Source organism: Tyto alba, unplaced genomic scaffold (genome assembly GCF_018691265.1).
Source record: "Tyto alba isolate M040663 unplaced genomic scaffold, T.alba_DEE_v4.0 Super-Scaffold_27, whole genome shotgun sequence".
Taxonomy (NCBI): Eukaryota; Metazoa; Chordata; class Aves; order Strigiformes; family Tytonidae; genus Tyto; species Tyto alba.
Window position 1 is genome coordinate 6,931,752 of NW_024881301.1, and position 27,433 is coordinate 6,959,184.

Below are 27,433 nucleotides of genomic sequence, written 5' to 3' on the forward strand. Positions count from 1 at the left end.
GCCGCCCCCCGCCGGCCCGGCGGGCCCCTCGCCGCGGCCCCTCAGCCCGCCGCGCCGCGGCGCGGGGTGTCACCCGCCCCCCGAGGAGCGGGCAGCCGTTGTCCGACCCCCCCTCCCCCGCCCCAGCCTCCTCCGCCTCAGGAGCGGGGAGCCGTTGGCCGCCCCCACCCCGAGGAGCCGGGAGCCGTTGGCCTCGGCGGCCGGGCGGGCAGGGGCTTCTCCCCGCCTGCGAGCGGGGAAGGAGGCTGAGGGTGGCTGTCACCTCCAATAAACATCTCTGGATGGGCGCGTTCCTCCCGGGTTGGTCTGTACATTGCAGTGAAGTTGAATAAAGCCTGGGTTGCGTCAGGTCAGAACATCTATAAGTTGTCTACTTTTATTTTTTTTTTTTTTTGGGGGGGGGGGGGGGGGGGGGGGGGGGGGGGGGGGGGGGGGGGGGGGGGGGAGGGTTGGGGGTAGGAAAGGGGGCGAGGGAGAAAGGCCCGCGGAACTGAGAGCAACTTGTGCGGCCCGGGGGGCTGCCTGTGCCGGCAGCGCAGAGCCCGGCGAGCCCCCGGCCGGGGATGTGATCCTGAGGAGCCGCTTCGTGGCTGACGGCAGGCCTTGTTTTCTTCTCGGCTAGGCTGGCGTACACCAGGAGTTAAGTGCCTAGAAACCAGCGCAATTTCATAGTTAGAAAGCAGGAGTGGGGTCTGCTTTTATGGACTTGTACAGGAGGACCTGGCAAAAAGCTGCGCTCCCTTCATTTGAAACAACTCTTTCCAGGAGTTCCCTTTTCAAAGTCTTCCTGTCGACTTCAGTGAGCTTTAGACCAGGCTTTAATTCTTTTTTTCTTTTCTTTTTTTTTTTTTTTTTCTATTTTTTTTTAAACACTCCAGATATTTTAAAAGGGAATAAAGGGTGCCTTGAATTTACTACTTTACCTGCTGCTGCTGTCTGTATCTAGTTTACCGAAGTTTGTGCGGTTCAGTGGTGCTTTTGTTTGGCATCTTGTGAAGAACAAACGAGCCGCTCTTCCCTTACCTTTTAAAAATGATACCACAATGAAAGTTCTGTTGCTTGGACGCGCACTTATATTCTGAGCTTCCCAGGGAGGATTTATTTACGTGCGCATAAAGAGTTTTAGAGCCAGTAGGAGAGCGACCAATTAGCCATATTTGCAAAAAGATGCTGGGAAACTTTAACTGAAGGGTAGTCTTAGACCTCCAAGTATTTAAGCGCGAAGGAATAAGCATTCAGAATTAATTGGCAAATAGAGGAAATTGTTCTCCTGTTAGACACTGGACATGTTTTACTCCTGGTTATTTGTTAGCTGGGTTACAGAGAGGAGGTTTGTTTCAAATATCTTCCTGTAAACATCACATTTAATTTAAAACAAAAGATACAGCTTCCATTTTATGTGGAGGTATGGGCTTTGCCTTCCTTATGTATCAGTAGCCTGAGAGTCCCCAAAATGAGAAAACAGCAACATTATACGATTCAGATGGAGTAGCTTGGATTTGCTGACAATAAACTACTGACTTAAGAAAACCACTTAATGTTCAGGGTAGAGATGATAGAGGTTTCTTTACAGTGTCTTATTTACTATTTTTCAACTAAAACCAGGCAGTAAATCAATCATCATCTGTAATTATTGCTGCAGTAATTACCTTTGGGGAGTAGGTTATCATTCTTGGTGGCCTTTGTTCAAAATCTTTTTCATTTTCCTGTTTTATTTTTTTCTTGAATCATGTCAGTTTTTGAGTGGATTAATAGTATTCTGAAAGCAGTCCAATTGTAAGATTTCTGTAAGGGCTAATAATGCGATTCATCTGAGAAGTCTAAAGATGCTTGCATAGACAGCATTTAAATTCATTGATAACAGTCTGCCCATCAATTATTACATCTTCATTTTTAGTGAACAAACAAAAGCTGTAAGTAATGTTGCGGGGAGAAGTTCAGCTGCACCTCCAATGCAGCATTTATTTAAATTCATTATTTCCTAAGTATTATTGATTTAGCCAGTACAAAATATAGTTCTACAGTTTAAAAATAAACAGTATTTTAAACAGCTTCTCTGAAAAACTATTCTTTGAATGTATGTAAATGAGTTATTTAAACTCATGAGTGCTGTTTTACATCTAAATAAAATATGGAGTTACACATTACATTTCTAATTTGTCATGTACTTAGCAACCCTTTCTGGGAGGAAGATAGAAGAGATATTTTTGATATGTCTGTCACTTTTGATAACTTAATTTGAAACTTATATCTTAGGGGAATACTGATACAAAGCAGGTAAATACATTAAAACAAAATGACAATTGAGTTTTTTATATTGAATGCATGAAACTAATGTTCATCTGAAGTGGTGGGTGTTAAGAACTTGCTAATGACTAAATTTCTTCTATTTCTTGAAAATACACTTTTTTTGAATTACCCTGGTTTCTGTTTACATTCATTTTCTATTTCTTTTTCTCCCCCCCCTGTTTTGGTTTCTTGCCAACTTTAGTCTGACTGTCCCCCAGCTCTTGGTGAGGATCGTATCTCAGGTTTGGACCTAGGAAAGAAAAAAGGCATGGCTAACATTAGATAAGCCCCTTTACAATTTAAGATTAATGAAAACGTTTTTCCAAGGAAAAATAAGGTTGTAATTATTTTCTGGGAAAAGTACCGTATCTTACAAATATACTACAGGGCAGTGTCAAAAAAAAGTCTCAAAAGCAGAGTAAATTATTTAACTTTCTGAAAAATAGTAATTTGACTATCTTATTTTACTTTAAGAAGGAGGAAATAAAGTTCAATTGCCGGGTTCTTTCAGGCAGAGGAAGGATCAGTTGCATCAAAGTCATAAGTCCTGACCTATATTTCATTCTACTGATTAATTTATCCCATTTCCTTGGCTAGTTTCTGGAAAAAAAAAAAAGGAAAAAAAAAAAAAGGCAAATCTATTAGGTATCATTGACCTGATCAAAATCACCTAATGCATTTGATGGGGGAGGGAGGATAGCGGGAGAAAAGCAGGTGGGGAAAGATAAGTCAGAGATATGATACCTGTGTATAAGCCCCGAAAGGGCCACTGTGCAAATGAAGGGTATCAAAGCAGGGCGATTGGTATGACTCCTTAAACTCCTAACAGCTAAGGGCAATGCCAGTTCCTAAGTAGAACCGGATTTAGGGAACCCCCTGAGATGAGAGAGCAAGGGCGGGGGGCGGGAGGGAAGATGAGCTCGCTTGTATCTTGTTTAACTTGGCCATTTGAATGGTAAACCTTTTCTTGTGACTTGGCGGGCTTTGTAGGTATCACACTTGGGTTATCAACCGCCTCCCCCCTCCCTCCCCATTCTGGTTTATGGGGTTTTAGTTTTGGGAGGGCTTGAGGTTTTTCTTCTGCCCTTACTACCGGCTTTTGATGAGAAACTTTGTTTAGAAACAGTTACAAAAATATCGTCACTTGCAAAGAAAACCAAGTATTCTTGATACAAACCTGACTGCAAACATAGTCCTACTAAACCTTAAACTCAGGTTTCTCTAAGCTGAAGCCAGCTGATATTCATTGCGCTAAAGTCAGCTGTGAAAAATCACTGAAATTGAAGGTGTTAGCTAAGCCATCACAAGGAAACCAGAACAGCCCCACACATTTAAAAGAAGCACTGATGTCTGAAAGTGACTTATTTTTGAAAACAAACAAACAAAAAAATATATATTTTGTTATTACTTCAAAGTAAATTTTTATTCATTGTAATTTTGTATCCCACATTTGACTGCAAAAATAAAGTTACTGAATGTTAGTTCCTAGAAAGATGCGAAGGAAAAATTTATCGGCTGTATTTTACATATCTATGTACTACTTAAAGAAGGCTTATATCTTGAAATATTTTGGCAAGCCCAGAGTGTCTCTTAAAGTTGTTCCCTCTTTTTGAGGAATGCTAGGTGCTCTTTCCATCCTGACTGAATTTACAACTGCAGCTCAATTCATGCAGAATGTTGGTGGACTAAGTGAATGGACCTGTGTTTTAATATGACTTGTTTTCTCATCATAAGTTCAAAGCAAAGGGATGTTTCTCGTACAGAGGTGCAGGTGGTGTGGTGTAGTACCAAGGAAGGTAGAGCAGTAGTGGATTACAACAGAAGTCTTACTTAATAGCAGCAATAGTTCAGAGAGACTTTGACATTCGGGTCCCCTTCAAATGGTAGACTTTACATTTCTGTGTATCTGTCAACTATTTAAATGTTTATTCTCAGCCCCAACCCTCCATGGCTTCTAAATGGCATGGACTAGACTCAAAAGTCATTAGATTGTCTGCTGATTAGACTATAATCAATCCAGCATAAACAAAACCAGCAATTAGTATTGGCATGATTTCTGTGAACTTGACTTAAAGTTACAGTATTGCCAGTCCAAAGAACTTTTTGTGAACGGGCTGTTTTCAGGAACTGTGTTATTTTGGCATCATCATTTTATAGGGAGGGAACAAAAAATTCGTAAGATTCCATTTGGCCTGAAAAGCAAAAACATCTGTTTGATGCATGAGTGGATTGCTGGCTTCAATTTGGCCATCCAAAAAAGGGCAAAAATTAAGATATCAAACATGAAAGAGTACATGAAAAAAAAAAACAAATTACAAAGAGGATTTAAGATTAGCATCTTTTTATAATGTAGGCTATTTATAGTGTTCTCTTTTTGACTTGCCAAAGCAAGCCCCAGCTCCTTTATATTAAGAAAATCCATAACAACAAAACCATCCCTAACCTTTAGTAATATTCATTGACTTTGGCAACACATAGTGGTATTGATGGTCTTGGTTAGCTGAAGGATTACAGTAATGCTACCAAGTCATTTTTGGGACCAGCATGAGTTATACTGACCATCACCATCTACTTCTTAGGAGCAGGTACTATTTAGGAACAAATGTGTAAACGGCTGCGTCTAAACAGCTACTGGTTGTACTGCTGCTAGTTTCCATGAAGGTGAAATCTTGTGACAAAGATAATATTAGGAGGTTTAGAAATACTGCATGTTTGGTTTGGTTTGATTTTGTTTTCCCAAGTTGCTGTTAACTTGTGTAAGAAGGGAAGCTGTTGGTATGGAGGCATTTATCTAACATGTGTAGGATAACGTTGCCCGCCATGATCTGAGATGCCTTGAAAGGCTTTATGTTGCTCTGTAATTCATTAAGTCTACTTTACAACTGGTTTAATAGCTCTCATTTCTTTGTTCTGAAACATGATTCAGTATTTTGAAACTTGCGCATATTGGAAAAAAAGTCTTCCTTTTGAATAATTGTATATGAGGAAAGGATCTAGAAGAACTGTTAACACTGTATGTAGACCGTACAGATTCTTTTTTTTTTTTTCTTTTTTCTGTAAAACACTGAAAATAAGACACTTGAAGGTTTATTTTAGATTGATTAAAATGTAGCATAAATGCTGATACCTTAAGACAGACCTCTTAGCATCTTTCCCAGCTGTATTTTGCAGATTCTGTTGGCCCCTGCAGGGCTACCTGAGCTCAAAATCAGTCCCAGTTGGGGGTGGGGAAAATGCGTTATTTCACTTAAATCAGAACTGTGGCATATATACATATGTGTATATATTTTTTTTTTGTTTTTTTTTTTTTTTTTTCCCCAAAGGGACAACATCTACAAAGAATTGGGCCTGTTTTGTTTGGTGCTGGGAAAATGTACGTCTGTTTTCAAATGTAGTTTGCAGTGTGTTACTGCAAAGCATTGAAGTTTTTCAGTCGCACTCTTTATGAAAGTCAGATAGCACAAGAGCAGCTTTTAAATACTTTTAAATCATAATGCAACACTTGGCATAGGATTCTGACAAAAGATGATGAATATGCAAAAACCAAGAGAGGTGATGAGGTTTGTTTTTGTTTTAACTTTAATTTTAGACAACGTGGGTTCTATTTCACCTCAAGTGTGAGTAATTATGCTAGTTTAGCAATTATTAGAGATGAAAGAAATTCGGTTAGATATGAGTCTCCTAAACTTCAGTAGCTTTAGGTTTAGCCACGATAATGATCAAGGAGTAGTTAGCCATATGCCTAGGGACTACACTGTAGCAAAAAAGATAGGGCTGATCTTGGGGGTATCCTTATTACAACATGTTATAATTAACATTTTCATTCAGCCCTCCTACTTGCCAAAAAAATCTGCTTTATGTTCTTCTGTGCATACATGAGTTAAGACTGCACAAAATTGCCCTCTTCCAGTGGATTTTTGAACCCGGACCATTGTCCTTCGTATTTACAATATCAGTTAACACTAGTCACTCTTTTTTTTTGTCCTCATTTCACATTCCTTTAGTTTCAAACAATTTTTTTCCCCTCTATACTGCATAATTATTGAGAAAAAGATGTAGAGGATTTATTTTCCCTCTTTTTTCAGGATTTAGTCTAGGCTATCCATGTTCTAGTGTGTGCACATTTGAGCCTCTTAAGTTTTCCTTTAGCTAGTGATGCTATGCATGCTATGCTGCAACTTTTCTTTGTGCATTTGAAGCCGTATAAAGGCTCAACTCAGAAGAGTTGTAGAGTTGTTACTTACCAATTCTGCACAGTTAATGCCCAAGGGAATTTTAAATTCGGGGGGGGATGTGTTTTCATTGTGTTTTTTTCCCACTCTTTTTTTCTTTTTTATCATGTGAGCGGGAGAGAGGGGTGGTTTTTTGAATAAGTGATTAACATCTTCACTTTTAAATACAAATGCAATTAGGTGCGATTTTTCTTTTTAAGGTTAGGATTCTTAAGTCCTTCAAGATTGCTTAAAGTCATTTGTGTATCTGTTGGCATAGTGACTTTCCCTGCCCCACTTTCTTCTTTTTTAATGTGATAGGGGTTTACTATGGTTCTTCAAAGTAACAGTAACTAGTTAGCCTTCTTACAGATTTGAAACAGTACTGGTCATTAGTTAATCAGCCTCTGAACAGAACACCTTTGGTGTTCTTTGCTTCTGGCTGAAGCAGAACACCTTTTTGCCCTGAGGACGAATGGACAGGATGTTGATAGTGAGGGTATCCGTATTTTCCCTCCTTCCCAGACTCCATTTTTGGAGAGCTTATTCACATGCAAGGTAATAACCTGAAACAGGAATTTTGTCCTTACCAAACAGGAAGCTCAAAATCTCTCTCCTAGTTTCTCATACATACACTTAGTGTTACACACAAGTGTGGAAAAGCTAGAGCACTTTTAAGTCTAAATGTCCTGGTTAACTGCACGATAGATGGCTTTTGAATACAGTCCCTGAAACTTGTGCCCTTACTATTATTAGATTGTGTTTTGCTGGGAAAATGTATTTCAAACAATGAATTCCATGATAATTGATTTTTTAGTTTTATTTTTTCGTTGTTTGCTTCTTTTGGTAACCTATCAAGTTCAGCTTCCATTATTGATTCCTTAACTTATTGAAAGAAGCTTTCAAAACCAAAAATAAAATACCTACTGTGTTGCTGAAGTGGACGATGTGATGTAGGAAGGCAGTGTCCTTGGGAAGACTAGGCTATGCTTTGATCAACAAAACTTTCTCTGGCACTGAATTATGATGGCTGTTTGGTGGTTTTGTTGTTTTTTTTTCTTTTCCAGACAGTCAAGTGAATTTCTAACTTTGATAGTGGCTGTAGGAAGGAGGAGGGGGTGGGGAAGTTAATTATTTTCCACCTCTAAAGAATACAATTGCGAGGAAGGAACTTTCTGATTCACTGGTTCCAGGACAACAGGATGTCAAGATCCATGCCTGATGTAACGTTTTCACTCTGAAGATGGGAGGAGGAAATGGGTTGCTATTGGTCTGTGTGTGCAGCCACTGGGAAGGGATTGCGTTACGTGACTTGCAAAGAGCTGGAGAATAGGAAAGCATTTGATTTGTGATTTCTGGTGAGTCTGTTGAGCAGAAGACTTGCTCGTCAGATACAAATGTAAATCAGTGAAAAAAGGTCAGAAAGCTCTAGGGCTAGGTCCAGAAAAAAGGGCTGGCATGCTGCAAGGTGCTAGTACTGCAGTGCTTAATTTACAGGTGCCTAGTGGAATAGTTACCTTGCACCAGGCGTTGGGATTATTTCTATAATTCATAGGTAGGTTAAGGGTTTATGAATGTTGTTGAGTAGGAGCTACCTTAAGGAGACAGTAGGAAAAACTTGGAAGGAATAGTGAATCTTAGCTCCTCCCCTGTTCTAGATTGTGGGTGTCAGTGCAATATGGTATCTCACAGCAGTCACTTACCTGATCCAGCTTTTTCGAGATGAGGGACAAGTTGTTCCTTTTCTCCCAAGTTAGAAGGAATTGAGGGGTTGTGCTGCTGCTCTTCCTCTCCCCTTTACTGAAGAGGGAAAGTTATTTGCTCTGCTAGGATGTGAGAGGCGGGGGTTCTGTTCTGTGCTTTGTCTAAGAGTGTTTGAATCTGTATCTCACAGGGAGTACATCAGTCATTACACAGCAGCATATTGTGCTATGAGTGTGAGTTGCCCTTTTATTTTTGTCAATGATGGTTCCCTTTTCAAAAGTGTAATTAAGTATTTGTTAGACAAGAGGGTGAAAAAGAGCGTTTATACACAAGACTCATGGCTGTAATGGCTTGAGTACCAATGAAGAAAGAGGAGACCTAGGTCCTGGTCTGCCAAGTACTTGCTGCAGTAATACTTCCGATGAATTATTTCAGTGAAATGAGAAGTGGAGTCCATGTGTCCTGCTTCCCATGTGGGTGCCCTAACCACAAGAATAAGGTATTATGGTAATTCTCCTTCTTTCCAGTTCAGTGAATGTTGTAGAGATGAGGTATGGCAGCTTCAGCAGCAATGAATGAGTGCACCTCAAGTCTGAGGGCAAGTGCTCTTTCTTAGGAAGCTCATGACGTGACTACAAATCCTTCCGATAGAGAAGAAACTTGAGCTGGTGCCACCCACATCCTGGGTGAGTGATCTAACCAGTGGGTGTGGGCAAGAGGGGGAAAGGAAGAAGTATTTCAACCCATACATTTTCTGCCAGTATATTGTAGCAACCAGAGAAGGGTATGTAAACTCTGAAGAACCAGCCCATAAGACTGCATCGAAAGCCAGGGAAGGCGGGAGAATATCTTCCACTAGGCAGCTGTGGTAGGGCTTTGGTTAGATTTCAGCATTGAGCTGCACAGCACTGAGAAAGCCTGGATGATAAAACCATAGGTACTGCCTGCCCTGAATGGCATCTGAGCAGAACTGGCAATTTAGATGCAAAATCTCCTCACTAGTTTCTGGGTGTCTAAGCTCATTTGTGGATATAGACCAGAGTGCTGTTCTACATGATAGAAAGTCACCTAGAACAGAACAGAGAGTTCAAGGGATCAAAAAGAAATTTCTAAAACTCTGGTACACAATAGATGGAGATCTCTGGTAAATCAGGGATAATCTCAATTGAAAGGAGGTGGGGTTTTTGACTTGGGTAAGTGTATGTCTTCAGGTAATAGAGCTAAAGCATGCAGCTGCATTTTGTTTTGCTGTTGGAATGGTGTCAGACAACCCAAACTCGTCAATTCAAGTGCCTCATTTTAGGCACATAAATAAATCACTTAACTTTCAAAGGCAATGATCATCTATGGTAACTTACTGTAGATCCTCATAGCTCTTCCTTACATCACCTGTCTTCAGAGTTGTGTAATGTTGGTTACTTTGAGGTTCTCTGATCCATGTGTCAATTTGATTCAGGTTACTCTCTCTTGCTTAGTTTAGGCTTTTTTGGACATTTTTAAATGAATTTCCTCTTTTCTAAGGACAGATGAAAATAGAGGTCTGTAGGAGTACCAGCAATTCTTAGTTATGTGCCTCAGAGAGAGTGAGAAAGCTTAGGTGATATATAGCTTCAGTATACAGAGAGGAGTCACTCTGAGAGCATTCTTGTTAAGTATTTGGTTTGGTAATTATGCTTAAAATTTATCTTAGTCTTCTAGCTTCTGTCTCTCCTCAAAATGGACTGGATGCCCACAGTCACATTGTCAGGAATGGAGTTAGGGTACTCGGTTTAGGACAGACAGGACAGCTGAAAGTCCTGACCCTAGTCCTAAGAATTGACTCCCAGAGAGATTCCTTCTTGCTTTGCTTATTCTCACCATAGTCCTCAATTTGACTTGGAGATCCATTCTAATCTGTTACATTGCATGATAGAGAGTCTTAGGGATGTCTGAAATTTGCTTGAGGTTTATAAAAAGCTTTAAGATTCTTTGGAGAATAGTAATTTTAAAATATATCATACCATTATTAGTTTACTTTAAACAATAAAAATATGAATATAAGTAGATGTGGCTTAACCTTGTTAAAAGATGCATGATTAGGGAGGGAAAGTTAGCATTCTGGGCAGGATTAATTAATTTACTACCTCAGCTATGAAGAAAAATATATCTCCCCCACCCATAGCTTTGGGGAGGTTTCTGTAGCTTTCTCCCTCTGCTGCAGAAAAGAGCATCTTCTGACTTTTCTGCACACAATGTTTTGTAAAACTGGATGTCTTTAGGCTGTCACATTTGGATACCGTCATCCTTGAGATCAAGGGTTGGAAGGATATCCAAAGGATTTCTTAAGCACTTAAGTATATTTATTACTTTTATGTTTATGTGCTGCCTAGGAAAATACTTTATTCTAGCCTAAGAATAATATTTTCCAACCACTGCAGTCTAATTAGGAACTCCTAATTCAGTCTTTCTACAAGAAGAACATTAGGGGGAAAAAAAAAACAAGCTCAGTATTGGGATAGACTAAAGAGAGGAGTGAAAAATATTAATGCTATGAGGGTCTTTGTCTTCTGGAAAAAACAAAGTCAGGAGGAGAGATGCTTTATATAACAGGAATCTTTCAAGAAAAATAATAATTTCCAATATCAAGAGAATACTGGTACAATGCTATGGGAGGGTAGAAATAGGAAAAGGGGTGTGTCACAGTAAAAAGGAAAACAAATCAGAAATACAAATATTCATATGATTAATTGGATTTTTGTACAGTTGTGGCTACACACAGAACTAGTTTTCAATAGTGTTCTGGAATGTAGATATTTGAAATGTGAATATGCAAATGTATTTATTTTTCCAGCTTCTCACACTGAAGTCATTGGGTGCACATATATTTGGGAGTCAAAATGGTAATCAGGTTTCTGGCAAGGGGCTGATAGCTGTGTATTGATATTAGGTGAAGCTGTTCAGAAAACAATACTTTCTTAGTAGTTCTGAACTTTTATGAATGCCAATTATCTTAAAGGACATTATGAAGCAGTCTGAAATGGTTGTTGATTTCCAGGAGTCACCCACTGAATTGTTGCTTACATGTGTGGTGTACAGCCAGATGTGAAATGCTGCGCTTGTGTGTGTTGGCCAGAAGAGTTTCCAAGGTGAATCTTGGAGCACCGGTGGTACCTAGGGAGAGAAGAAAGCGGAGGCGGGTGTAGCCTTAGCAGGTGGTGCGTTGACATGTGATCCTGCATTTAATACTACTCTGTAACTTCTGTAAGTTTTGTATTTTGACTGAACCCTCACAGAGATGTGTTTCCACAGCACATTATTGCAAAGTGCGAAACATTTTCAAAATCCATTGACTTTAATAGAGTTAGAGGATACTCAGCACTTCCTGTAGCTGGCTCTTAAATTTGCCTTCTGCTATGTGATTAATCTATCTAATCGTGCTTAATATCTACCTGTAGATGATGGCAGTATGAATGTCCTCTTGTTTTTTTTTTTTTTTTTTATGTGGCCATGAGAAGGAGGGAGAAGAAAAGTAGAGATACTTCCAGAAATTACAGTCATTTGTAGGTACTGAAATAATGGCACACACGTTTTATTTCTGTTCTGTCTGGGTAACTCGGTAAATTGTGTATTGATTATGCTAATACAGCTAGTGTCTCTATTACTTGTCTGCAGAAATTATTCAAACATGTAGATTGAAGATGCACTTGGCAAAGTTACTATCCTAAGAAAAGACTTTTGTGCAAAGATGGCCTTAAATTGAATTACTAATCATATGCTAATGGTGATTTATAGATTAAGTATTGAATTATAGGACATGCAAAGTGCAAGTTAAAAATATATATTCTGAACTTCCTATCCTGACAGTCTTAGTTGCTATATTAGGTTTATTTTCACATCTCTCAAGGAATATGTTTTAGTTTTAGGAAGGGATAAATCAATAGCAATCTATTTTTATAGTTTATTTTGGGATATGTGGCTTCTCCTGCTTTGTTTAACAGGCTGAAAAGAGGCTGAGGCATTTGGGCAGTTATTTTTTTTTTCTTTTTAAAAATTTATTAACCCACCTAAACTAGAAGAAAATAGACTTTTTTCAATTATCTTTTGCTCTTATTTTATTATGGTTTGTAATAGCTCAGAAGCCATAAATCAGCCAGAGTTCTCCAAAAGGCTTCCCTTTCAGTGAAAATATCCTTTTTCACATTTCTAATTTTATCCATTTCTTTTCCATGCAAGGTTTTTCTCAGGCATCAACCAGAAATGACTTGTGCTCTTCCTTAGGGTGCTAAATCTACAGATTAACTTTTCAGTGAATGGGAATCCTGGTTAGTCAGTAGAATATGAGATTTTGCAGGTTAGAAAATATGTGTATATTTTGTACTAACTTTATAAAATAATCTCCCTGCTTTATAGGCTAACTATATGTCCCGTGAAGACTAAGCAAAAGGGGTGAAATCCTTATTGATCAGCAGGTGTTGCTGTAGAGCAGTCAGGAGATTAATTCTGTTTTCAGGACCTTTATATCAAAATTCCCACAGGTTTTCCACACTGGATGTCCTTGATGGTACTACTTGATTTTTTTTGTTTGTTTGGTTGGTTTTGTTTTGGTTTTGTTTTTTTTTTTTCTTTAAAAAGGAATAGTTGGTCTTAATATTGACATTCAGCAGCCTAAGCATGAGAGGTGCTCTGAACTGAAACCAGAGTTTGCCTTGGACACTGGCTGTACCAAAGCTGATGTCCTAACCTTTCGCACAGATACAGCTTCAGTTTAGAGATATGTTTTTTGCAGTAAAATTTTAAAAACTGGTATCTGTCCAACCCACAAGCTTTTATAATAGGAGATAGAATTGACATGCTGGAATTCTGTTTTTCCTTGCCGAGTTGTTTTTTTTGTGTTTGTTTTTGTTTTGTTTTTTGTTTTTTTTTTTTTTTTTTTTTTTTTTTGTTGTTGTTTTTGTTGTTTTTTGTTTTTTTTTTTTTTTGTACTCAAGAACTGTTGTGACACAGTTGTTTTGGTGATCTGGTCTTTTTTCGAAATTTTATTTTTTGGGGTTCCTATTTGTTTTGATATTCAAAAGTCGCACTGGGAAAACATGTAGTAGGACCCTGATGGCTTATTGCTTTAAGGAATGGTTAAGTCAATTGAGAAATATTTCTACAGCTAGCAAAATAGGTTACCTGTGGTCATAAACACATAATTGTAGGGACAAGGAATGTTGTTGCTTTTGTGACAACATTATTTTAAATGTTTCTGAAAGTGCTGTTCAGTGGTAACATCGCTTATTCATAGTCTGGATTCATAAGCTATTGTTCTGGTTTCGTGAGGCCACTCCTTTTACTAGTATTCTCTGACTTTGTTATCTAAAATTTATCTTAGCTTGTGCTAGGATGTGGTATATGCTGAAATTAAGATGACATCCCTATGTGCAATTACAGTCCTAGAGTATTGGTAATTTTGATGTTTGAATTAATAGTAATAATAATGCATACATGCTACTGTTTTATCTGCATACCATCCTTACAGTTTTGTTTTTTTTTTTTTAGTTACAGTTCATGCTAGTGCTAGAGAAATGGTTTTGGTTAGCAAAATGTAAAGCATCTCTCTATATAGGTTCTGTTTAAAGTTGCCTTCCTCTCCTGAAAGAAAACGATCCAATGTTTAGGGGAAATTCATGTTGGCTGCATGTCACACTACCTTTCATAGTCAGGTGGGTTAAACAGTGGCCGAAGAGCTGAAATAGCACTGAAGTTTTCAGAGTCTGATTGTGGAAAGACATAAAGTGCTAATCGAGAGTTTACGTGATGCTGCCAGCTGTAGCTTGCTTAATGTAACAAATACCCATGCTAGTTGGAGGAATGATCTAACTTACTGCGAAGGAAAATGAGATGCTATTTTGTGTTGATTTGTGCTAATACTAAGATTTCCCTAATTCTCTGGGTTTTGTGGGGTAGTGTGTGTTTTTTTTTTTTTTTTTTTTGTTCCTTTTACCATATTTCCCCCTAAATGTGGTTTTAATTTTCCTGACAAATACGTCAGTCAAGTTGAATATTATTAGGAAGCCTTTGTGCGGTGGCCTGTTGTGACCTACTTGGTTCTTTTTTGACTGAGAATCCGTAAAGGGCTTGAACGACCGTTTAGAAAGATAGTAACCAGAAAGTTATCTGCTCGGATATTTATTTCCTTCTTTTAGTGTAATAAAGAAATATTGGTAGCCTTTGTTGAAAGCAAACCTCAGCTCTCAGAATTTTGAGATCCCTAAATAACAGGGAGGTTTTACACATTTAGTTTCACAAGTCATCCACTGTCATGTCTTCACATTACAAAACTGCATATCTGACAACCATTTGTTAGGCAGTATCCATGTTTCTTTTTTCCATTTTAAGACCTAAAAATGTTTGTTGTACCTCTCAGTCAGCAGTGAGAAGCTGAGCACATTTCGGTGTGCAGTCACTTCTCACTAGCAATGAGAGATTCTGGTACTGCAGCTGGTGGCAGTAGGCAGGCAGCACAGAACAGCAGAAAAGATGAACTCTTGCATTTTTGTTTGCATGCACTTATAGGTGGAGATCTGCTTCAGACAAGCAGATCTTGTTTACTTCTTAGCAGATAGCTGCTTTATTTTAAAGTTTCCCACTTGGGAATCAGTTCTTGAAAAGTTTGTGTTTGGCCGCCTGAATTCCATGTTGACATTGGTAGAGTTTTTAAACAGCCTTTCTTGACCAAGTTGTGACATACATCGTCGTCGAAGATTTCACTGGTAGATAACAGACATGTCTACTACCTTTAGTAAGGTTTATAAGTAGGTACTGATGACCAAGGTGAGTTTCCTCTTGGGGGATGGAACAGTGGACTCATTTTTCAGTTTTAGAGCTTGTTCTTCAGAACAGTTTTTGGAAACGGAATTAACAGCTGGTGGTGGGCATAAACAGGGTCAGGTTGGTTTCACTGGGGGCTTTAAGGGGGGGGTCAGAAAAGGTGTTTGCCTTTTTTTTTTTTAATTTTTTTTTTAACTGTATACTAGTTGTATTCATTATTTTTCTTGCTTTATTAATGAGTCTTACTGATCTGTGCTACCCCAGTGAAAAATCTTTCTATTTAGCTTAGTTTGTGTTTGACCACGGGTTCCCCGAAACTCAGCTTTTCCTGAGCTTTCCCATTGCTTTCTTTGTCTGACCAGTTTCCTTTAGCTGTGAGGACTGCTGGGATGACTGCTTCAGCATAACAAAGAAAATCATGCAGTATTATCACAGCTGAAGTACTGGTAACTTCATGGCTGCAAATTACAAGTTCAACTGAAACAGTCAGCTCATAAAATCATATTTTGTGAAATACTTTACTTACTCCAGGGCTGGGGAAACTTTATCAGATCTCTGTTGATGAGTGTGCTTACTAGCCACAGCTCTGGGACAGAGATAGAGATTGTTTAGAGTCTTCCAGAGATTGTACTTGACTCTTACTAATATATGCACTGTGTTTCAAGTTTCTGGTGTCCTAAGAGTGTCCTTATGAAAACTGGTGTTTTTTTTCTAGAAACTCAGATTCTAGAAACAACCAGTTGTATGAAGCCTTGGGGTTGGCGGAGGAGAAAAAGAGGTACCTGTGGAGTGTGTATATGTATCTCTTCTTTTGAATATATGTCTAGATTTATATGTGACCCTGTGTTGCACTCTTGTCCCAAGAACCAGGAAAAATACCCCAAATCTTTGGATTTTAACTCAGTTGCATGATTATTTTTTTGAGGTCTGAATTCTTGGGAGTGGAAATGCTGCAGAAGTGCAGTCTTCCCCCTTTCAGCTTTTTCCCCTGTGGAGGGAGAATGAATTCTTTTCTCTCCGCTGTTCTCTACCTCAAAGAACTTGGTCTTTGGGAGAATAAAAAGGAAATGGTTCTGCCTTTTAGCTCTTCCCTTACTTTTACTTTGGGAGAGTCAATCTTACTTAGGCATCGTATGAGAGCATACGAGAACAGCGCTCTCTAATTTTTCAAAGTAGCAGCAGAATGGCTCTTGTTAGGTTCACTCTCACCCAACAAGTTTTGAATAGTGAATCTGACAAGAATTGTACTGTTTTTAGTTCTACTGCTCTGGAAAGCTGTGAGCCAAGGGAAAGATGCTGGCATGGTGTATACAGTAAAACAGCATGGGGTTAGTTCTCCTTTGCAAGGCTGTCTGCACTGCTGAGATGTTTGCTACTGCATATAGGATTATTATTATTTTTTTAAAGCTTATGTATGAATTAGCACACACACCTCTCCCGTCTGCCAGGAGAAGGCTTTCTCTTATCCGTGTGGAGCAAGTAGACTCTTAAAGCCCAGAATTATTGTCTCATTTAGTTCCATAATCAAATACAGTAGAGTGCATTGAAGACAAATATCCCAGAGGAAATTTGATTTTGTTTTTTTAAGCCATGAAAACAATTTGGTCACTCTGTTTTCAGATTTGTGGCTTCCATACAGCAACGTATTCTGTTTTGGTCTGGTCTACACTTTCGCACTTTGCAGTGCAGCTTTTCTTGCCCATGTTGTACAAGCATTACTGGCTTTCAGAACTGAAGCTGGTGTAAAGATGCTTGAAACACTTCAGCTACCTACCTAACATCTTTTTTGTTTTGTTTTGTTTTTGTTTTGTTTACCTTTTTCTGACAGTAGAAGAAAATGAAACAGAGGACCAGCAGGCAGGTGTGGGACACACAGCCGCACAGACTGGTAATACCGAATTCCTTCATTAGTGCTTGCTTACTGTTTGACAACAGTGTGAGGGATTTTTGTATCGGGGTGTTTTTGCAAAGCCTGCACGCTTCTTTCTCCATTTCAGCTTAGAATGCATTCTTGGGGGTTGCAATGGAAAATAGCATTACTCTCCCCTCACCGTTCAATTCCTGAGAATTAGAAATTCTGCCTTTTATAGGTCAGCCAACTGAAAGTGAGATACTTCTAAAGTGCAGCATGCTTCTCTTTTTTTTTTTTTTTCTTTTTCTTTTTTTCCTTTTTGGTTAAAAATAATCCTCTACATCCCCCACATAAAACCCCACACTATGTCATTTCAGATAAACTTGAATATTCATTCCACTTAAATTATTTTCATATTTGTAAAATATGTGGATAAAGGTAATTTCTTTTAGGATTGTTTGTGCAATCTTACGGGTCAGGGTTTAATTAAGGGCTTCTTAATTTTAAATCAGTGAGATTGGGTGGACAAAGCTGTTGTTCGAGTCAGGATCACAGGGATATGTTTTGTTATAATCATGAAGAAATAATGGTTAATTCCCAATAACAAGGGCTCTTTTATTCTCCGATACAGTCCTGAGAATGCAAGAAAGGATTCACTTCTGTCTTTGGTACTGATTCCACAGAATTTTATCTGAAGAACAGAACTGACTCATCTGAATAGTCTCATTCATTCAGCTGAGGTCACCTTTTAGAGTAAGGGCTGACTCCTTAAGGATATTCCTAGAAGGCTAGTCATCTCTGAATACGTGTAGGTAATTTGTTTGAGAACAGTTGGAGTTACTCCTCTTATGAAGGTGAAGAATCCAGTTAATTTTTTCTTCTGCTAGAAAACTTTTTATTTCTCTGAGTGCGTGTCCTATGGGTTTGTGTTTGGTGCCTTTCATAGGTTTTGGCGGGTATGCTCATAAACTATATTGTTTGAAAAGAGGAAATAAAAGCGAGAGAATTCTCTGGTCTTTTTAATGGGAAATTTCTCAAACTATTCTGCATGTACTTATGTCTCCATTTAGCTATCTGAAAACTTGAAAAAAAGCAAACTTGTACTGCTGTAGACACATGAGGTTGAAAAATAGAGGACTGCAAAACTGGAGATCAATGTGACAAGAAATAGTTGCTTTTCTGCATTTTTTCTTAAAATAATTCTCAATGGCTAAGTTGTCTTGCTAGTTATTTATTTCCCATCATGTCCTGTGTTGTTCTCTGTCTGCTTCTAGGCAAGATTTAACATTCTGTTTTTCTCTATAGCAAGAATGCAGTGCCGATATTAAAAACAAAAAACCTTCTGATAGAGCAAGCAGTACAGAAGGCCCACGCTGTGTACACACTGCCAGAAGTTTTTATAGTAATACTTTGTATCTAAACTCTGGCTCTAACCATTAAATGTGCTTTTTATAGAGTACCAAGTTATAAATGTAGTGCAGCTACGGCATATTAATCTTACTGCAGAGATTTAATGAGGCAGTTGTTTTGCGATGGACACTATTGGGAGCAGAGAGCAACAGAGTTTTACTTTACCACTGAGCTGGAGAAATATTCCTTGCCTGGTAATAATTATAACCACATGATCTAAGTTTTCCTTTCTTTTGCCAGCACTTTTCCATGCCGAAGTGGCTTGGAAGGAGGTCTACTGCAAGTCAGTGAAATGGATTGGAAAGGAGGCTGTTTTCTTGGTAGTTAGATGTTTTAGTTGTGATTAGCTACAGATCCTTGTAGCATAGGCAGAAATATGTAAGATGAGTTTCAAGAATACAGATAGTCTTTGCCAGTCCACTGAGATGGCTTTTAGATATTCATTACTTTTACTTGACTTTTATATGGGTTATAAAAAGTAAATGTGGTGAAACCTCATTTTTACATGGGCAGAATAGAATTTCTGCTGGTTGGCCTTAAACCGCTCCCATACTTGAAATTAATTGAAGTCCATGGCTTTATTGCCTCCAACACTTTTAAGCCAATGCAATTTTTCATTTTCCCCAAAGTTGCAGTTTTATTAGACCAAGTTACAGCAGTAACATCCCTTATGAGGAGGAGGAAGAAGGAAAGGGGAGAACCACCTGCCAGGGAACACAGTAATGAGAAAATCATGCTTCTTTTAATTTCCATTTATAAATAATGTTAACATAATCAGTAACAGAAGACAACTGGTCATACTTTTTTTTTTTTTTTTTTCCTAAAGTGCCTTAATAGGCTGAATTTATTTCTGTTCCAAAAAAGTAACCCTCCTTTCCATACTAGATAATTTTCAGTGATATCTGCAGATGAAGCCGATATGTGTACTGTTGCTGATGTGTATTGAAAAATATCAGTTGGTGTGTGGCAGCTTCTGAAATAGGGCAGGGAAGCCTCTGGAAATGGCACTGGCATTTGCAGATGCTGGGAAAGGCAGTCTTACTGTGAAGACAGTCTTTGTTGAGGGAGTTGTGACTGTGATTGTTGCAGGTATTGGGGAGAAAGAAATGTGGGAGATAAATGACATTTGCCCTGAAGGTTGTATACGAGCATGAGCTTTGAACAGGAGGTTAAGGAGAAGGCATATATGAATGCGCATTGCATTTATAAAATATGTTTTATTCTGGTCTTTCAAAAGAGCAGCTCAAAAAGGGCAGCTTATCCACAGCTTAAGCAACTATTTAAGGTTAGACCAGCTCTTGATGGAAGATATTTGTTGTTGTAACAGAAAAGCTGTCTATTCACAGGACATACAAGTGCTATTTTCTCTCTTTAAATATCTTTTTATTTTGGTGGTGACATCTCTTCACGGAAGCAGATCACAGTGGAAATGCACTCACTGAGAGGGGCTGAGACTGCCAGAACTCGTTTCACAAAGCTGTCGTAGGCTAAACTCAAACCTAGGTCCCAGAGGGTCCCACTTAAGTGTTGACCTAAAAACAAATGTGCCAGTTGGCTAGAGCATGTATTCTAAAGTTGCAGCAGAAGGGAGTAAGCTTGACTGACTTCTGTCCCTGTAGAGTTTATATCTGCAAATGCAGAAGGAGAAGCAAAACATTTATTAGTCTTAAAATGATTCTAATTTTAATAACTGGTCTCTAAGTAGAAAGCTTTAAATTGAGCAATTCTTTAGGCTTTTGTGCACTAAGGGGTGCATGTGTGCCTACGTGTGTGTGTATTACTGAATTCCTGTAAAGTGCAAGTGTTTCTGAATAATAAGTCTTGAGAATTCCCTCCCTTCCCTTTTCTTTCCTTCAGCACTGTACTCAAAGCAGAGTCAGACACTACCCTTATTTTAAAACAAACAGGTCTGTAAACTTTATGTGCAGCATTTAAATACTCATGTTAAAATTCAAGCCCGGTACCCGCATTTCCCTGAGTGCTGTCAGTTTTATGAGATGAAACTAGGAGCTTGAGCTAAACAACTAATAGTATGCGATGTGCACATGCTGCCTTCCAACAAGTGTTTAATGATGTTGGGGTCAGTTTGCAACAGTTAAGACAATTATTTATTTTTCTGAACTGCTTATAACCCAGTGATCTCCTAAGTACTTTTATTAATCTTTCAAAATATCTTGGAAAATGAAGTGTCAATGGAAGTTATTAGATTCCTAGCATTCAACAATGGCTAAAATGCCATGAAGTCATTTTCTTTAATTTGCATCCCTTTTTGGTGTGTAAATTTGCAGACTTTTCCTCTATTTGGAAGTAGCTACCCAAGTGGAAGTTTCTACTCTTGAAAGAACCTTGTGAATATAGTATGTCGTCTAAGGATTGCACTCAGTGTATAGGCAGGGCTTTTGCACAGCAAATACATTTTTGTCTTCAGAATGTTGGGTTTTTTTATTTTTTTTTTTTAATTTTTAAAAATTAATCTCATTTCCCTCTGTAATAGAATTCCCCTAAAAATAAATACTGCCCTTTACCCCTGTCAAAGAAATTCCTCGGTTTTGATCACGAGCCACGTAACATGAGGAAGACTTCCTGACATGGGTCGTTGCCAGTTTCAGCTTGCGGGTCTGTCTGTGTTTGAACAGTTGGAGGGCAGGGTGCGGCAGCGTGGACCAAGGGATGTAGAAAGGTGGTGAGAGCCCTGGTCTTTGTTGTGGGCAGCAAGAACACCTGCGCTTTGTGCACAGTTGTAAATATAGCAATAGCTGTGCCCACATCACTGTAGGGTGCTGAGAGACGATTTAAGAGTGGTTTAAAGTGGAATCCCCCCACCCCCCCCCCCCCCACCCCTTCCCCATTCCAATGTGAATGAAGTGCTGGCATGTTTTAGTTTCTCTTCAGTAGTTGTGCATGATCCTAATCAATTGCAATGCTAAATAAAGTGGGTTCACAGATAACATCTCTGTGTTGCTGTGGATAAGAAGCCTACTCCTGGTTAGTCACCAGCTTGGCTAAAGCATGTAACATCTTAAAATGTATTTGCACAACCTCCTGTTATTATATGAGTTTGTCCTCGTTTTCTAAAATGACTTGTTTCAGTCTTAGCTCTCTCAGATACCTAAAACGAAAGATGAGGCAGCCAGAGCAGAAAAGGGAAAAAGTGGTGAAACACTTACATTCCTTTTGCTGGAATGTACACAACCATTTTTCTTCTGCATTTCACTTGTACTGTGGTTCCCAAGGAAAAACAAAGTTAAGTGCCAGCTTGCTTTATTAGGGAAGACAGATTGTTTTATTTCTGTCTTTTGAAGGAAGCTTTTAGTAAAGTAGGCAAAAAGTCAGGAGTAGTTAAAGCTACTCTGCTCCTCCTCAGAGGAGGAAAAGTTCTAGACTTCACATTATCTCACTTTGCGCTGGTCGTCTGCAGAACTGAGGCAGAGCAGCAAGCTGTGTGGCTTCTCTGCGCATAAGGGACGGTGGTGAGGCTGCACATTTCTTCCAGATTAGAAGCTTCAACTGGGCTCAGGGCTCTGAGGCTAGAGCTATCCTGGTATCCCCAAAATACTTGTTAACATGTCAAACAGATGAAGCACTTGTGCACTATTTAGGTTTTACAATAGTTACTTTCCAGTTTTCCATGATCTGGCAAATACAGGAACTTTATCGGGTTTGAACACAAGTTCAAAGCATGTGTAGCATTTTGACCTGGTGTATAATCTTTCCAGGGCTTGCTTTGTGTCAAATAGTGTGGTAATGTAGTATTGGAGTGGGTTGTAAAATCAAGATTAATTTCATGTTTATGTAAATCAAATTTGCTAGTCTCTTAATTCCGGTAATTTCCTGTGAAATGCTGTAGTTAACAGTGAAAAGAAGTTCCTGCACACTCATTGATTTGATTTTTCTTTTCATTGAAAACTAATTGCATAGGTGGTTTATCCTTTCTTACAATGATCAAAGCAGCTTCAATAGCAGTGATAAAATTGAGAAGCCTAACATTGAAGCATGGAAGAATTGCTTGAGTGAGAAATGGAGCTGCATTTGTGGGAGTAGAAGGGAAATTCTCCTTTCATCGAGATTAGAAAAAAATTAAGGAAAAAAGCCTCTTTTGCTTATTTAGCAATAAAATCTACAGTGTGCTGCAGGCTCATGCCAAACATGTTTCTTCTCATTATTGCCACAAGAGCCTATCTTGATTTTTTTTTTTTTTTTTTTTAAAGGTTCTCTTCTTAGATGCCTGACGTCACGGTCTTGATTTTCTTTCAGACCCTAACTGTAAACTTGAAGACAAGGCAGAAGATGGAGAAGTGCTAGAGTGCAAGAAAAGGCCGGATGAAGGGGAGGAGTTAGAAGAAGAAGTTGTGCACAGCTGTGACAGCTGCCTCCAGGTGTTTGAGTCACTGAGTGATATCACAGAACACAAGATTAATCAATGTCAACTGACAGGTAAACAATACTTATCACTTTGTGGCTTCTTGCACTGCTCTATTTCTGATTCCCGTCCTCTGCTTCTGATTTCCCTCCTCCTTTCTCAGTTATTTTACTCCTGCACTTGAATGCTTGGGTGAGACCTTTATAAACAGATTCTGGGACAGGATTATACTGTAAAAGGAGCACTATAAATTTCCTTCATACTGATGGATGTGTAGATAACTACTGCATTGTCACTGTATTTAAAGTGTTTGTTATCTGTCTGTGCCTGCTGCGTGCATTTTCTAGATTCATACTGTACAGCTTTCAGTACTCTGCTTATACACGTATCTTCCTAAGTCATTTGTGAACTGACAGGGTATTTGTAAGTGGAATTTAAGTGCAGCCATATAACGAATGAATTTGCACAATGGCATGTTGCAGATGTGGACTGGATGTTGCATTAGTCTACTCTGTTAACCAAAAATGACTGTACAGTAATCAATAACTGAAAGTTGAGAGGAATGAAGCAAATCGTTAGAGGGAAAATAAAATCCCAGCTTTAGTCAAGGATTAGAACTGAGTGATGACCAGATACTACTGAGTTGAGCAGAGCTGGGTGAATGGACCTGTAGCCAGCCTGGGTTCCTCTTTGAAATGGTTGTAGACAGCCCCCTCCCTGAGAAAATCACATGAAATCTGCTGAAGTAATTTTGCCCCTTAGATTTAGTATGTCTTTTGATGGTGTGGTCTGTAGATCCAAATGGGCTCAGTATCAACAGAAAGGTGGTTTTGTTTTTTATTAGATGGTGCTTTAATTTTAGTCTCTACAGTGTAAAATTTACTTATTGTGCAGTGCAGTTGTATTAAAAACCTTTCTTTATTGTGACTTTGTAAACAAGGAAAGCCATCCTTCCCATTTGGGAATGCTTACAGAAAGTGTGTGTGTGCTCATATTTGGAGAGCTGTCAGAATTATTTTTGGTTCCAGTAGATCCATAGGCTAAGTCTTGGCAGGAAGACATAAAAGTCAAGTATCAGTACTGCTCTTGAGCAGGAAGTGTGAAAAGAAGGTGAGCAGAAGAGGAACAAGTAGGCAAGAGTAGAAGGAAAGTTGAGGAAGTAATGTGAATTTTTCAGATGTTTTTAATCCCAACTTCAAATTATGGAAGATGAAAATCTGCTGCAGGAAGAAACATTTACTTTTATTAATGTATCACTTTGCCTTTTCTTGCCTGTAAAACGTTTATTCTAACTTCAGATACAGTCAGTTCTGCCATTCCCTAATTACTCCTACAGACTTCTAGAATGTAGTTGTCTGTAGTGCTTATGTTTTCTGGCAGTACAGATATCCTCTCTTGACTTTAGAAAACTTAATGTTTTCCTCTCCTTCTCTTCACACCTCTCTTCTTTCTTTTGCTCTTTCAATGTTGAAAAATTAGTGGCTTTAGCTTGTCTCTTTCTTCACTCTCTCAGAAAGCAGCACCCCTGCCCTCATCCTCTGGATCTCTCCTTTACTGCCTCAGATCCCATTTATTCATCCCTTGATCTGATATGGCTGTTTCTCCTTTCTGGTTAGGTAGTTGCTGCTGCCCATCCCCACTTCTACCAAGCGGTTTCTCTGTTTTTAAGCTGCAAGCAGAATGCACTGAACAGTGCTTGCACAGTTGGGCTGTGAAATTGAAGAAAAGCAGCTGAGGGGAGCAGCAAGTAGGAGGAGTCCTGGAGCGCTGCTCCTGAACACAGCAGTTCTTGCTGAGAGTTGTGTTGCTGAATGAAAGTGAAAATAAGTATACTGGATTAGTCAATTTGAGGTGCATGTGTAAAGGCAAGAATACATGCATGATGTCAGAGGGTGGGGGAATGAAAATGAATCTTGAAGTAAATTGTTTACATTCCTAAAAATACAAGGAGACTTGTGGTGATAAATGGGTGGAGGTCAGACTGTGTGAAAGCTAATGAAGCAAACAAAAACCTAAACTGCACATCCCTCTGGACTACCAAGTCGACAGAAAGCCAACTGACCTCTGTTTCTAAATATAAATGACCAAAATACACCCCTAGGTTGAGAGAGGGGTCTGGATGTAGGATTTCTTCTTTCTCCAGCAAAAAAATCCTGGTCAGTGAGGTGAATTCGATGCAGAGTTCTAAGCTGCATGTATGGCCTAACACTAAGGATGCAACGTTTAAGAAAACCTCATTGATTTACATTATTTGTAGGTAATCAGTGACAAACAGTTGGCAGACAAGCAGCTTACCTTTCTCTTCTGAACACAATATATACTTGACAAAAATGATGTCTGCTTTTAGCATTTTAGGCAAGCTCCCTAGACTGTGGTCTTTCTCTTGGACTTCCACAAGTGCCTTTGGGTGCCACACTCAGATTCGAATTTTTCAAAAAATGTATTACTGTGAAGGAGTGGTTGCACCTTATTTTCTCATTAGTCTTCTGATGCAGCAGGCTGTTACATAGTTGCTCTGGTTGTGTCCTTTTGGAGGAGTCCCAATGAAACTAGTAGACACCCTGAGGTATTTGTCACTAAGTTGTCAATGAAAGGCAAGAGGTTTACCAAAATTGATTTTTTCCTACTGTCTTCTGTTGTTTGGGTCAACTGTGTTCTCTCTGGAGGAGGGCAGAGTGTATCATCTATCCTAATGTATGATCTCTCCCATCTGGGCCTCATCTCAGGTACTGAAGTGTTACCTAATTTGCCCATTATGTAAAAATGGCAGGGCTATCAGCCTCTGATGTTCACATTTGAGTTCTGAAGCCCTCCAAACCCAGATTTTTCAAGTAGCTCAACCAGCTGCAGCTTGTCTGAATTTTACTGATCTTTGAAGGTGCTCTGTGAGATGCATATGGAGCTGCGCTGCAAGAATTTATGAACTGCGCACCTTGACCCAGGTTTAGGGTCATTCTCCATACAGTTATACTGAGTAAAAGCAACAATTATGTTGATCGAACAAACAGGATGGCAAAACAGTGTCTTAAGACAAGCCTTTAGTACAACCCTGAATACGAAACATGAGAGTTGAGTGTCATAGTGTCTTGACTGCCCCTAATTCTACCAACCTTGTAACATGCTTGAAAATGGGCCTTGCCACTGTACGTTCTCAAATTGATGTGGGGGCTTCTAGTTTTTACATTTGAAAATGTTAGATGTGTTCTTCTGAAGCTTTGACACTTCAGTGGAAGGAGTAAAATTGCTTTATTGAGTCTTCATTCTGCACTCTCAACCAAAGACAGAAATGGGGAGAAGGGAGCTGTTTATTAAACAGTGGTCCCAATCTCTCAAAGTGTCAGTCACCCCCACCTATTCAGAGGATAGCGGAAGATGAGAGTTACTTACAACTCTGTGAGATTTAGCTATCAGGATCTTGAATTGCTGTTCTCTTGCAGATTTTTTCAAAGGAGAAGAAAAAAATTCTCCCCAACTGGTTCCTTCCTGTAATCTGTTGTTTGAATTGAACTCATGTTCTTTTTCTAGAGGAGGACATAGCTGCTCTTTTATCCTAATGTGTGCGCGATTGATCTTTTCAATTTGGGTATGATCCAATATCCATTGAAGTCAATGAAAAGATTCCCATTGACTTCAATGGGGGATGGAACCAGCTCTTCATGAGCTATTTAGTAATATTTTTGCTATCATCTGAAATTCTTGTACTGAAGCTTTCTGTGAAAAGGTGATGATTTATTTATGTTAATTGCTGACAATTCCTGTGATATTTGTGGAATACAGATAATGGATAAATGGGGGGAAAAGTCCAAAAAAATTCTTTGCAATACTTGTAATCATGGGCAGGTAAGATGCTGAACTATATTAATTTAGTCATTACAAACGATTGGCAATGAAAATATGGTTTTAATAGTGTTTCAATCTGATGTTAATGCTTTTCTCACTCTACCCTTCCTGCAGTATTTTCATTTAATAACTCATGAGCCACTTGCACATTGTCATCTTGTAAGTTGTGTATATAAGCAAAGGATCCAATCGGCATGTCTATGAACCTCATGTCCTCCTAGTATCTGTCAGTTTGGATCTCACTGTAGGAACACGCATGCAGGATTCAAATGTGGTGCACTACTGATAAACTCTCAACTGTACCTTGTCTCCTTCTGCCAACAGGAAAAGAAACTTAACCTTCTGCAGTGCAGCCATATATACTGCTGGTGGGGCACAATTTGTCAGACACTTTCCCTAATCTTCTCATGCTTGACTTACAACCTCTTCTCCCTGCGCTGTGCTTTGTGCTGTTTATTGACACTTTCAGTCCTTGAGGATCATACTCTGTGAAGTCTCCCCTGTATATGTGAGAACTGCCTCTTCACTCGCTGACTCTGTGTTCAGAGACGTTCAGCTTAAGCTTGGTTCTCTTGAAGATCCTGTAGGTCACTTTGGCATCAGAAGTCTCAGTCATAACCAGAGTAATACTAGAAAAAGGAGCATCCTGTGGTGCTGCCTTGCTTGCAGTCAGACATGCAGTGAACATGGCAGTCTAGTTGGCTGAGTTGTTGAATAACTCCACAGCAGCGAATGTGCTGGTACACAAGACTGCCATCCTCCACCTGAGTGTCAGTAGACCTAGTGCATGTTACAGGACTTTCCTACTAGCCCCATTGGCATCACATGCCGTAAAACTTGTCTTAAGTGTAGACTACTGAATCATATGCAGCCCTAACTTCAAGACTAAGGATGTTCTGAGGTAACAGACAAGAGGTATTTCTCCATTGGGGATATTTATTTTACTTTTATGTCATTAGGTAGACTTAGTTTTAT

The 27,433-nt window shown here is 39.1% G+C and overlaps 1 protein-coding gene across 9 annotated transcripts in view; it reads left to right on the forward strand.

Annotated features, from left to right (window-relative positions):
* The window catches only part of ZNF521 (zinc finger protein 521), a 235,603-nt gene that overhangs the window by 2,405 nt on the left and 205,765 nt on the right, over window positions 1–27,433 (forward strand). For 3 of the 9 annotated variants that reach the window (XM_042797980.1, XM_042797985.1, XM_042797983.1), the window contains exons 3-5: window positions 15,712–15,774; window positions 16,825–16,884; window positions 22,513–22,692. In XM_042797980.1, coding sequence (XP_042653914.1) covers window positions 15,712–15,774; window positions 16,825–16,884; window positions 22,513–22,692 — 303 coding nt within the window. Of the gene's footprint in view, window positions 1–259; window positions 350–15,711; window positions 15,775–16,824; window positions 16,885–22,512; window positions 22,693–27,433 lie in introns of those variants that run through there. The other 6 variants (XM_042797982.1, XM_042797986.1, XM_042797984.1 and 3 more) reach the window with 4 other exon arrangements.